Source organism: Dendrobates tinctorius, unplaced genomic scaffold, assembly GCF_039654945.1.
Source record: "Dendrobates tinctorius isolate UK_male_01 unplaced genomic scaffold, ASM3965494v1 ptg000017l, whole genome shotgun sequence".
Lineage (NCBI taxonomy): Eukaryota > Metazoa > Chordata > Amphibia > Anura > Dendrobatidae > Dendrobates > Dendrobates tinctorius.
In genome coordinates this window covers 5,610,141-5,623,821 of record NW_027361685.1, presented here as the reverse complement: position 1 = coordinate 5,623,821, position 13,681 = coordinate 5,610,141, and the positions used below count along the sequence as shown (strand labels likewise).

The window sequence follows — 13,681 nt, the reverse complement described above, 5'->3', positions numbered from 1 at the left end:
TGTTTTCTCTTGTTAATGGTCATGTGTTAATATGCACTTACATTGTGCATACACATTAACTTATTTTTCTCAGTTCAGATTTGTCTTTTATTAGTTTTAGGGCATAGTAGCGGTGTCTGGTAGCCAGCGGTGGAGTACACCTGTGAAGGAGCTACACCGTGTGTGTTTCTAATAATTTTATATATAAAGTGCTCTCAGTGAGAGAAACAAAATAGGAATCTTGTGGGTATGATACCTTTTAATGGCTAACAAATAGTGAATGTTGTTACAAAGCAAGCATTCGGGACTGCTTACGTCCCTTCATCAGGCTGATATGACAAAATATTTGAAGAAACCTTATTTATATACAGTTTAAAGCACAACATTTCAATTAGCAAACAATGAGCTTGGAGAGAGAATCCTTAATTAGGTAAGATTAGATAGGTAGTGTGAAAGGTTTTGTGACATCAAAGGGCTACTTGGAGGAGATAGCTCAGATATGGTAATGGGTCATAAAACCTTCTGACAAATTGAGTCCTGTGTGAATAGAATCAAAGATTTTAATGAATTTATGCTCCCACACTCTCCTGTGTTTCTGTGATTTAAAATTGCCTTTTAAAATGACAACTTTCATATTGCCTATGTTGTGTCCTGGACCACAGAAATGTTTGGCCACAGGTAAATGGGTTTTTTTGTCTGTAATTGTATGACAATGAGACCTCATCCTTGCTCTCAGTCTCTGTCCTGTTTCTCCAACATAGAGGCCACCCACAGGACATATATTGCATAGAATTAAATACACCACATTGGAAGAGGAACATGTGAATGTCCCTGGGATCTTATAGTCCTGCTGTGTTGGGAATTTGGATTTTGTCTTTGGTCTCTATATGAATGCAGGTTTTGCATCTTCTCCCATTGCAAGGATATGTTCCTCTTGGTGAATCTGAGGGCACTGAACTTCGGATAACGATGTTTCTTAGATTGGGAGGTTGTCTGTAACATAGCAAGGGGGGGTCTTTGAATAGTGTTTTTAACCTGTCATACTTGTGTAGGATATGGTGAAGTTTCTTAGCCATTTTTCTGAGTATTTCAAGCTGTGGGTTGTAGGTCACTACCAGTGGTACACGATGATTTTCCTCTTTTTTTCTGTATTGAAGTACTTGACTTCTAGAGATCCTTGTGGCCCTAACGATCTGATCATCAATGGAGGTGGGATGGTAACCTTGATTTAAAAATGACATTTTAAGCTGGGTGTATTTAATTCTATGCAATATATGTCCTGTGGGTGGCCTCTATGTTGGAGAAACAGGACAGAGACTGAGAGCAAGGATGAGGTCTCATCGTCATACAATTACAGACAAAAAAACCCATTTACCTGAGGCCAAACATTTCTGTGGTCCAGGACACAACATAGGCAATATGAAAGTTGTCATTTTAAAAGGCAATTTTAAATCACAGACACATCGGAGAGTGTGGGAGCAGAAATTCTTTACAATCTTTGATTCTATTCACACAGGACTCAATTTGTCAGAAGGTTTTATGACCCATTACCATATCTGAGCTATCTCCTCCAAGTAGCCCTTTGATATCACAAAACCTTTCACACTACCTAGAATCATAGAATCATAGAATCATAGAATCGTAGAGTTGGAAGGGACCTCCTGGGCCATCTGGTCCAACCCCCTGCTCAAAGCAGGATTCGCTAAATCATCCCAGTCAGATGTCTGTCCAGCCTCTGTTTGAAGACTTCCATTGAAGGAGAACTCACCACTTCTCGTGGCAGCCTGTTCATCTCATTGATCACTCTAACTGTCAAAAAGTTTTTTCTAATATCTAATCTGTGTCTCCTCCCATTCAGTTTCATCCCATTGCTTCTAGTCTTTCCTTGTGCAAATGAGAATAAAGTTGATCCTTCTACAATGTGACAGCCCTTTAGATATTTGTAGACAGCTATTAAGTCTCCTCTCAGTCTTCTCTTTTGCAAACTAAACATTCCCAAATCCTGCAACCTTTCCTCATAAGACAGGGTTTGCAGACCGGTCACCATTCTGGTCGCTCTTTTCTGAACTTGCTCTAGTTTGTTGATGTCTTTTTTAAAATGTGGTGCCCAAAACTGGACACAATATTCCAGATGAGGTCTGACCAAAGAGGAGTAGAGGGAAATAATGACTTCACGTGATCTAGACTGTATGCTTCTGTTAATACATCCTAGAATTGCATTTGCCTTTTTTGCTGCTGCATCACACTGTTGACTCATATTCAGTCTGTGATCTATTAGTATACCCAAGTCTTTTTCACATGTGCTATCACTTAGCCCTATTCCTCCCATTCTATATATGCTTTTTTCATTTTTATTGCCCAGATGTAGTACTTTGCATTTCTCCCTGTTAAAAACCATTCTGTTAGTTGCTGCCCACTTCTCCAGTTTATTTAAATCTTTTTGAATCCTCTCTCTCTCTTCTCTAGTATTAGCTATCCCTCCTAGCTTTGTGTCATCAGCAAATTTAATCAGTTTACCCTCAATTCCTTCATCTAAATCGTTGATAAAGATGTTGAACAATACAGGGCCCAGGACAGAGCCCTGTGGTACCCCACTTGAGACATTCTTCCAACTGGATGTGCAGCCATTTACGACCACTCTTTGGGTCCGATCACTAAGCCAGTTATGAATCCACCTAACAGTTGCCTTGTCCATTCCATACTTAGTCATTTTTTCAATAAGGATTGTATGAGAGACTTTGTCAAATGCTTTGCTGAAGTCAAGATATACTATATCTACAGCATTTCCTTGATCCACCCAATCAGTGATACCGTCATAGAAGGAAATTAAGTTAGTCTGACATGACTTATTAGTTACAAACCCATGCTGACTCTGTTTAATCACTTCATTCTTATCCAGGTATTGACATACATGTTGTTTAATAATTTGTTCAAAGATCTTTCCTGGTATAGAAGTCAGACTCACCGGCCTATAGTTGCCTGGGTCCACCTTCTTCCCCTTTTTGAAGATAGGAACAACATTTGCTCTTCTCCAGTCTTCTGGCACTTCTCCTGTTCTCCAAGAATTTTCAAAGATTATGGAGAGGGGTTCAAAAATTTCTTCTGCTATCTCCTTCAGTACTCTGGGGTGTAATTCATCTGGACCTGGAGACTTGAATTCATTTAGGTTAGCTAAGTGTTTCCTCACTATCTTTCTGTTTATAGATATCCTGGATTCTTCTATTCCCTTAATAGGACAGTGAATAACAGTTGATGTTGCATTTCCTTTCTGAGAGAAAACAGATGCAAAATAGGAATTTAAAAGTTCAGCCTTCTCAACATCCTGTCTTACCATTTCATCATTTTCATCCTGTAAAAATCCTATAGCATCTTTGACTTTTCTTTTACTTTTGACATATCCCCAAAATCCTTTATTATTGCTTTTGACATCTCTTGCAAGCCTCAGTTCATTTTCAGCTTTAGCTAATCTGATTTGTGCCCTGCAGGTTCTGCAGACAGCATTATATTCTTCTTTAGATATGCCTCCCTCTTTCCATTTTATAAACATTTTTTCTTCCTTTTTAGCATGTGCTTAAGTTCTGTGTTCATCCATCCTGGCTTCCTTAAATGCTTCCTATTCTTCCCTCTTTTCGGAATTGTTAACAACTGTGCTTTGAGAATTTCATTTTTCAAGATTTCCCATCCTTCCTGGACATTTTTGTCTTTAAGGATATCCAGCCATTGGATCCCTCCAATTCTCTTTCTGAATCCCTTAAAATCTGCCTTTCTGAAATCTAACCTTGACGTCTGAGTCTTCACAGGTCTTCCGCCTCTAGTTATCCAAAATTCTAAAATAGCATGGTCGCTACCTCCTAGGGTCCCAGCCACTTTTACCTCCTCAACCATTTCCTCCCTGTTTATAAGGATTAGATCCAAGGTAGCAGTTCCCCTTGTTTTCTCCCTTACCTTTTGGAAGATAAAGTTGTCAGCAAGAGAGGATAAGAATTTCCTTGACCTGTTAGTTTTGCCTGAGAGAGATTCCCAACAAATGTCTGGATAGTTGAAATCTCCCATGACAACTATGTCATATTTTTTGGAGAACTTGGCCATTTGATGCATAAAGAGTTCATCCATATCTTCGGCTTGCACAGGCGGCCTGTAGTAAATGCCTACAATGGTGTCCTTTCCATTGTTCTGTCCTTGTATTCTTACCCAAACAGTTTCCACAGAACTCCCATCTAATCTTACCTAATTAAGGATTCTCTCTCCAAGCTCATTGTTTGCTAATTGAAATGTTGTGCTTTAAACTGTATATAAATAAGGTTTCTTCACATATTTTGTCATATCAACCTGATGAAGGGACATAAGCAGTCCCGAAAGCTTGCTTTGTAACAACATTCACTATTATTTATCAGCCATTAAAAGGTATCATACCCACAAGATTCATATTTTGTTTCTCTCACTGAGAGCACTTTATATATAGAATCATAGAATCATAGAATCGTAGAGTTGGAAGGGACCTCCTGGGCCATCTGGTCCAACCCCCTGCTCAAAGTAGGATTCGCTAAATCATCCCAGTCAGATGTCTGTCCAGCCTCTGTTTGAAGACTTCCATTGAAGGAGAACTCACCACTTCTCGTGGCAGCCTGTTCCACTCATTGATCACTCTAACTGTCAAAAAGTTTTTTCTAATATCTATTCTGTGTCTCCTCCCATTCAGTTTCATCCCATTGCTTCTAGTCTTTCCTTGTGCAAATGAGAATAAAGTTGATCCTTCTACAATGTGACAGCCCTTTAGATATTTGTAGACAGCAATTAAGTCTCCTCTCAGTCTTCTCTTTTGCAAACTAAACATTCCCAAATCCTGCAACCTTTCCTCATAAGACAGGGTTTGCAGACCGGTCACCATTCTGGTCGCTCTTTTCTGAACTTGCTCCAGTTTGTTGATGTCTTTTTTAAAATGTGGTGCCCAAAACTGGACACAATATTCCAGATGAGGTCTGACCAAAGAGGAGTAGAGGGAAATAATGACTTCACGTGATCTAGACTGTATGCTTCTGTTATTTTTTTTTCTACTGGCTAACACGGTACCAACCACTTTTTTCGTTTTTCTAATAATTTTTTACCGCATATTGTCCTGAAAATCCCTTTGGGCCTAGTAACTGTGTCTGCTACTCAGAAGAGGAGCCCACCCGTGAACCGAGCTATGCCGCCTGTTTATGAAAGAACCATTTTTTGACTGCATTTACACCACTTAATACTTTGGGCCTAGTAACTGTGTATGCTACTCAGCAGAGTTGGCCACCCGTGAACCAAGCTATGCCGCCTGTTTATGTAAGAACTGTGTGGTACTCAGCAGAGGAGCCCAGCTGTTAAGCAAGCTACAGCACCTGTGGTTTGGGCACTTAATTTTTTCACATTCTTTCTGGAATGCCGTTTAGGCCTAATTCTGGGATTACGGTTGACCTGCACTTACTGGGAAATGCTTGTTTGTGGGGAAGAATTGTAATCCCAGATCCCCATCACTAACGGGGTTCAGCGTGTTATCCGCACCGGTAAGCGATACACGCTGGTCCTTTCATTGTAGCACGCGTGCAGCCCCGGACATGTAAGGGCATGACAGACCTGTTATTGGCCGATCTTGCGTGCCAGAGCCTTGCGTGTCCCTCTAGTAAGCTGGACGCGGACGCGGGGGCATGCCTGAGTCTCGTTCGTTAACGGAATTAAGCTTGCAATCTGTGCAGCTTTTTTGTGGATGGCATGGTTGAGGTTGCCCGTGTTGAGTCCAATTAAGCCGCAGGCTCCACTCCTGGTGGTGCCCTTCTGGACATTCCTTTAAGGTTCAGCTTTGCAACCATACTGCCCCCGGAAACCAAACACTTTTCCTGACAGTGACATTCTGGTCAAAGAGCGCGATGACATCACGTCTGTACGCCCTCTGCCTAAACAGTCCAAGTGCAGAGAGATGGAAGATGGGGACGACGAGGAGTCCAGAGTACAGGGATTCCCTAGCGAGGAGACTTATTTAATTGTTTTAAAGGTTGGGAGCAATTTTTGGGGAGCACTATACTCTGGAGAATGATATCTGGGGCCCACCATACACTGGAGCATTCCAAAGGTTGACATCAGACACTGGAGCAGCACTTACAGGGCCCATTATACACTGGAGCATTAGAAATGGGGCCCATTATATATGGAGCATTATTTGGGCCCATAAGACACTGGAGCTTCATCCATGGTGAACAACATATACTGTAGCATTATGTGGAGCTCATCATATACTGTATCGAACATTATATGGGACCAATGATTCTGTATGGAGAAATATATGGGCCTCATTACTCTGTATGAGGGACTATGCGGTGGCCATAATACTGTATGGAGGAATATACTGTCTGTTTTTGGAGCTATTGGAGAATTTAAAATGGATATCAGTCATGTGATGTAAGAAGTGAAGTATTTTTCATAGTACTGTACCGCTATTTCTCTGCCGTATCAAAGGATCATGAATTGTGTCATGTGTTAAAGGAGCCCAGTGACACTCTTTGGCCCTGGGCCCACGAAAATCTGGAGCCAGCCCTACCCCCCCCCACAACTTTAGCCAAATAACCCCCAGTTTTCAATGCCTAACTATTATTATAAAGTAAATTAAGGTTGACAAGCTTAAGGAATAAGAATTGATGTTTTTGGCATTAAAATGGGCACTGTAGGTGTGTTTCCTGTCCTCCACTCCTTGCTAACTTTTCTTCCCCATTGACTTACATTGGGTCTCGTGTTTCAGTCGGCCTTCGATTTTTCACAATAATCGGCCGATTTCGTTCGACCCGACTTTTGCGAATGTCGGGTTTCGTGAAACCCGACTCGACCTGAAAAAAGGCAAAGTCGCTCATCTCTACTTCTTACCCATGGTCTTACGAGACATTATACCTTAGTTCATAATAAAGATTTTAATAAGTTACAAATTATTCCTATTGATCATATCCCTACTCATATTCCAAATAGGATTCTGAAATTAAACAGGAAACAGGTATATTGGATCTATAAATTAAGAAGCCTCAAACCACAGGGTCTTCATGAGATCACAGAGGTTTTTATTTAATTTACTAATGGAGGTTGTTATATGCATTTATTTATATTTTTTAATATTTATGGAGGTCCTTTGATATTTATTTTTCTATGGGAGTTTATAAGGAATTTCACCATGAAATACGTGATGATTATTTAATTGTTATAAAAGATTTTATTCATGTTTTATAAGGGAAGTATTTTTAATGTGTCTTTAATATAATTATTTCCATCATACTCCTTTATGACTAGTAAGCCCTTTAAATTTAGAGACTTATTAACTATAAGCGCTCCACAGTAATAGGATTAAACCGATGGTGCTGCGGTTAGAAAATGGGATGAGTAACGCCAAGTAAGTATTTGTCCCCCTTGTTAGGTGTTCTTGGTCCTTCCTGATACATTTTACACCATAATTACTAATATAGAGCGTCACTCTCTCTTTTTCCCACAGAGCGGGTAAGGGAAAGCCCTAAACACTGTTTTATCAATTTTTTCTACTCTATCTCCACTCCAGAGAAATAGTAGTTCTACAGAGCATTAACCCTCTCCTCTTTCCGGACTGTCTGTGGACCCCAGTACAATTATAAAAATGATTACTGGTATATATATATATTTTTCTAAGTTTGTTAATATTCCTCTCAGAAATATTTATATAGAACCAATCATTCCTTTGTCCTAAAGAAATCATCCTCTGACATGATTTGCTATCCTCAGGTGGTGTTAATAACGCTGCTGAAGGAGTGAGTTTTTAAACTTTGGGATGTGACTTACACCGGTCGCTGTATAATCTGGCTCTGTGCGGGAGATGTAACAGCCGTGTGGTATTGGGAGAAGCGCCGTGTGCTCCTCCTGCGGTGCGATCCTGAGTGTAATATTGCAGGTGTGGAGCACATCGTCCTTCCCACTCTGCCACTGAGCTTTGACAGATGAGTGATTCCCTTTTTTTTTATAAGGCTGGAGTCACACACAACGATTGAAAAAACGGTCCGATTTTAACGGTCCGAAATCGCACAAAGGTTTCTTAACCAGTGATCCGTTGTTGATGCGATTTTTCTTCATTGATGCGATTTTAATCACATGTAAGCATCTGATTGACATCCGTCTGGCGAGATTTTCTCGCAGGATAGCAAAACGGACATATAATGGAGCCCAATGACAGGTTTCCCAACACAAAGAATGAATAGATCTAGACACATATATATATATACACATACATGTCATAGAGACACATTTATATATATTTTTGTAATTCATACAGTTCATCTTAGCAGAATAGCCGCAGAAACATTTGCCGGCTTTTGGATAATCATTCTCCTACCTGACATGAAATGACACATGGTTTACATATAGTTAACCATTTCATTTCATGTGTTTTTGTTATGTCTATCACTATTAATTAGATGAGGGTTTGTGGGTAAAATTATGGAGTTGTAGGGGTTAATTTAAGGGGTTAATTCATTGTATTAAATTACGGGGACTCCCTGCAGCCTCAGTGACGTCAGCGGGAGTCCCTGCAGTTTCATACAACGAATTAACCCCTTAAATTAACCCCTACAACTCCAAAATTTTACCCACAAACCCTCATCTAATTAATAGTGATAGACATAACAAAAACACATGAAATGAAATGGTTAACTATATGTAAACCATGTGTCATTTCATGCCGGGCAGGAGAATGATTATCCAAAAGCCGGCAAATGTTTCATCAGCTATACTGCTATGAAGAACTGTATGAATTACAAAAATATATAGAAATGTGTCTCTATGACATGTATGTGTGTATATATATATAGAAATGTGTCTCTATGACATGTATGTGTGTATATATATATATATATATAGAAATGTGTCTCTATGACATGTATAACATATATATATATAAATGTGTCTCTATGACATGTATGTGTGTATATATATATATAGAAATGTGTCTCTATGACATGTATGTGTGTATATATATATAGAAATGTGTCTCTATGACATGTATGTGTGTATATATATATATAGAAATGTGTCTCTATGACATGTGTGTGTATATATATATATAGAAATGTGTCTCTATGACATATATGTGTGTATATATATATATAGAAATGTGTCTCTATGACATGTGTGTGTGTATATATATATAGAAATGTGTCTCTATGACATGTATGTGTGTATATATATATATAGAAATGTGTCTCTATGACATATATGTGTGTATATATATATAGAAATGTGTCTCTATGACATGTGTGTGTGTATATATATATATATAGAAATGTGTCTCTATGACATATATGTGTGTATATATATATAGAAATGTGTCTCTATGACATGTATGTGTGTATATATATATAGAAATGTGTCTCTATGACATGTGTGTGTGTATATATATATATATAGAAATGTGTCTCTATGACATGTATAACATATATATATATATAAATGTGTCTCTATGACATGTATGTGTGTATATATATATAGAAATGTGTCTCTATGACATGTGTGTGTGTATATATATATATATAGAAATGTGTCTCTATGACATGTATAACATATATATATATAAATGTGTCTCTATGACATGTATGTGTGTATATATATATAGAAATGTGTCTCTATGACATGTATGTGTGTATATATATATATAAATGTGTCTCTATGACATGTATAACATATATATATATATAAATGTGTCTCTATGACATGTATGTGTGTATATATATATAGAAATGTGTCTCTATGACATGTGTGTGTATATATATATATAGAAATGTGTCTCTATGACATATGTGTGTATATATATATATAGAAATGTGTCTCTATGACATGTATGTGTGTATATATATATATATAAATGTGTCTCTATGACATGTATGTGTGTATATATATATAGAAATGTGTCTCTATGACATGTATGTGTGTATATATATATAGAAATGTGTCTCTATGACATGTATGTGTGTATATATATATATATAAATGTGTCTCTATGACATGTATGTGTGTATATATATATAGAAATGTGTCTCTATGACATGTATGTGTGTATATATATATAGAAATGTGTCTCTATGACATGTATGTGTGTATATATATATAGAAATGTGTCTCTATGACATATATGTGTGTATATATATATAGAAATGTGTCTCTATGACATGTATGTGTGTATATATATATATAGAAATGTGTCTCTATGACATGTATGTGTATATATATATATATAGAAATGTGTCTCTATGACATGTATGTGTGTATATATATATAGAAATGTGTCTCTATGACATGTATGTGTGTATATATATATATGTGTCTCTATGACATGTATGTGTGTATATATATATATAGAAATGTGTCTCTATGACATGTATGTGTGTATATATATATAGAAATGTGTCTCTATGACATGTATGTGTGTATATATATATATGTGTCTCTATGACATGTATGTGTGTATATATATATATAGAAATGTGTCTCTATGACATGTATGTGTGTATATATATATATAAATGTGTCTCTATGACATGTATGTGTATATATATATATATAGAAATGTGTCTCTATGACATGTATGTGTGTATATATATATATAGAAATGTGTCTCTATGACATGTATGTGTGTATATATATATAAATGTGTTTCTATGACATGTATGTGTGTATATATATATATAGAAATGTGTCTCTATGACATGTGTGTATATATATATAGAAATGTGTCTCTATGACATGTATGTGTGTATATATATATATAGAAATGTGTCTCTATGACATGTATGTGTGTATATATATATATAAATGTGTCTCTATGACATGTATGTGTATATATATATATATAGAAATGTGTCTCTATGACATGTATGTGTGTATATATATATATAAATGTGTCTCTATGACATGTATGTGTGTATATATATATATAGAAATGTGTCTCTATGACATGTATGTGTGTATATATATATATAAATGTGTCTCTATGACATGTATGTGTATATATATATATAAATGTGTCTCTATGACATATATGTGTATATATATATATATAGAAATGTGTCTCTATGACATGTATGTGTGTATATATATATAGAAATGTGTCTCTATGACATGTATGTGTGTATATATATATAGAAATGTGTCTCTATGACATGTATGTGTGTATATATATATATAGAAATGTGTCTCTATGACATGTATGTGTGTATATATATAGAAATGTGTCTCTATGACATGTATGTGTGTATATATATATATAAATGTGTCTCTATGACATGTATGTGTGTATATATATATAGAAATGTGTCTCTATGACATGTATGTGTGTATATATATATATAGAAATGTGTCTCTATGACATGTATGTGTGTATATATATATATAAATGTGTCTCTATGACATGTATGTGTGTATATATATATATATATATAAATGTGTCTCTATGACATGTATGTGTGTATATATATATATAGAAATGTGTCTCTATGACATATATGTGTGTATATATATATATAGAAATGTGTCTCTATGACATGTATGTGTGTATATATATATATAGAAATGTGTCTCTATGACATGTATGTGTATATATATATATATATATAGAAATGTGTCTCTATGACATGTATGTGTGTATATATATATATAAATGTGTCTCTATGACATGTATGTGTGTATATATATATATAGAAATGTGTCTCTATGACATGTATGTGTGTATATATATATAAATGTGTCTCTATGACATGTATGTGTATATATATATAGAAATGTGTCTCTATGACATGTATGTGTGTATATATATATATATAGAAATGTGTCTCTATGACATGTATGTGTGTATATATATATATAAATGTGTCTCTATGACATGTATGTGTGTATATATATATAGAAATGTGTCTCTATGACATGTATGTGTGTATATATATATAGAAATGTGTCTCTATGACATGTATGTGTGTATATATATATATATATAAATGTGTCTCTATGACATGTATGTGTGTATATATATATATAAATGTGTCTCTATGACATGTATGTGTGTATATATATATAGAAATGTGTCTCTATGACATGTATGTGTGTATATATATATAGAAATGTGTCTCTATGACATGTATGTGTGTATATATATATATATAAATGTGTCTCTATGACATGTATGTGTGTATATATATATATAAATGTGTCTCTATGACATGTATGTGTGTATATATATATAGAAATGTGTCTCTATGACATGTATGTGTGTATATATATATATATAAATGTGTCTCTATGACATGTATGTGTATATATATATATATAGAAATGTGTCTCTATGACATGTATGTGTGTATATATATATATATAAATGTGTCTCTATGACATGTATGTGTGTATATATATATATAAATGTGTCTCTATGACATGTATGTGTGTATATATATATATAGAAATGTGTCTCTATGACATGTATGTGTGTATATATATAGAAATGTGTCTCTATGACATGTATGTGTGTATATATATATATAAATGTGTCTCTATGACATGTATGTGTGTATATATATATAGAAATGTGTCTCTATGACATGTATGTGTGTATATAAATATATAAATGTGTCTCTATGACATATATGTGTATATATATATATATATAGAAATGTGTCTCTATGACATGTATGTGTGTATATATATATATATAGAAATGTGTCTCTATGACATGTATGTGTGTATATATATATAGAAATGTGTCTCTATGACATGTATGTGTGTATATATATATAGAAATGTGTCTCTATGACATGTATGTGTGTATATATATATATAGAAATGTGTCTCTATGACATGTATGTGTGTATATATATAGAAATGTGTCTCTATGACATGTATGTGTGTATATATATATAGAAATGTGTCTCTATGACATGTATGTGTGTATATATATATAGAAATGTGTCTCTATGACATGTATGTGTGTATATATATATATAAATGTGTCTCTATGACATGTATGTGTGTATATATATATATAGAAATGTGTCTCTATGACATGTATGTGTGTATATATATAGAAATGTGTCTCTATGACATGTATGTGTGTATATATATATATAAATGTGTCTCTATGACATGTATGTGTGTATATATATATATAGAAATGTGTCTCTATGACATGTATGTGTGTATATATATATATAAATGTGTCTCTATGACATGTATGTGTATATATATATATAGAAATGTGTCTCTATGACATGTATGTGTGTATATATATATAGAAATGTGTCTCTATGACATGTATGTGTGTATATATATATATATAGAAATGTGTCTCTATGACATGTATGTGTGTATATATATATAGAAATGTGTCTCTATGACATGTATGTGTGTATATATATATAAATGTGTCTCTATGACATATATGTGTATATATATATATAGAAATGTGTCTCTATGACATGTATGTGTGTATATATATATAGAAATGTGTCTCTATGACATGTATGTGTGTATATACATATAAATGTGTCTCTATGACATATATGTGTATATATATATATAGAAATGTGTCTCTATGACATGTATGTGTGTATATATATATAGAAATGTGTCTCTATGACATGTATGTGTGTATATATATATAGAAATGTGTCTCTATGACATGTATGTGTGTATATAT

The 13,681-nt window shown here is 34.7% G+C and overlaps 2 protein-coding genes across 2 annotated transcripts in view; one reads left to right on the top strand and one right to left on the bottom strand.

Moving 5' to 3' along the window:
- The window catches only part of LOC141082412 (oocyte zinc finger protein XlCOF29-like), a 264,186-nt gene that overhangs the window by 163,230 nt on the left and 87,275 nt on the right, over positions 1 to 13,681 (bottom strand). The gene's annotated exons all lie outside the window — the stretch shown is intronic.
- The window catches only part of LOC141082330 (gastrula zinc finger protein XlCGF66.1-like), a 55,977-nt gene continuing 49,633 nt past the window's right edge, over positions 7,338 to 13,681 (top strand). Inside the window, exons 1-3 of the mRNA XM_073566277.1 lie at positions 7,338 to 7,375; positions 7,475 to 7,479; positions 7,738 to 7,763. Coding sequence (XP_073422378.1) covers positions 7,338 to 7,375; positions 7,475 to 7,479; positions 7,738 to 7,763 — 69 coding nt within the window. The remainder of the gene's footprint in view (positions 7,376 to 7,474; positions 7,480 to 7,737; positions 7,764 to 13,681) is intronic.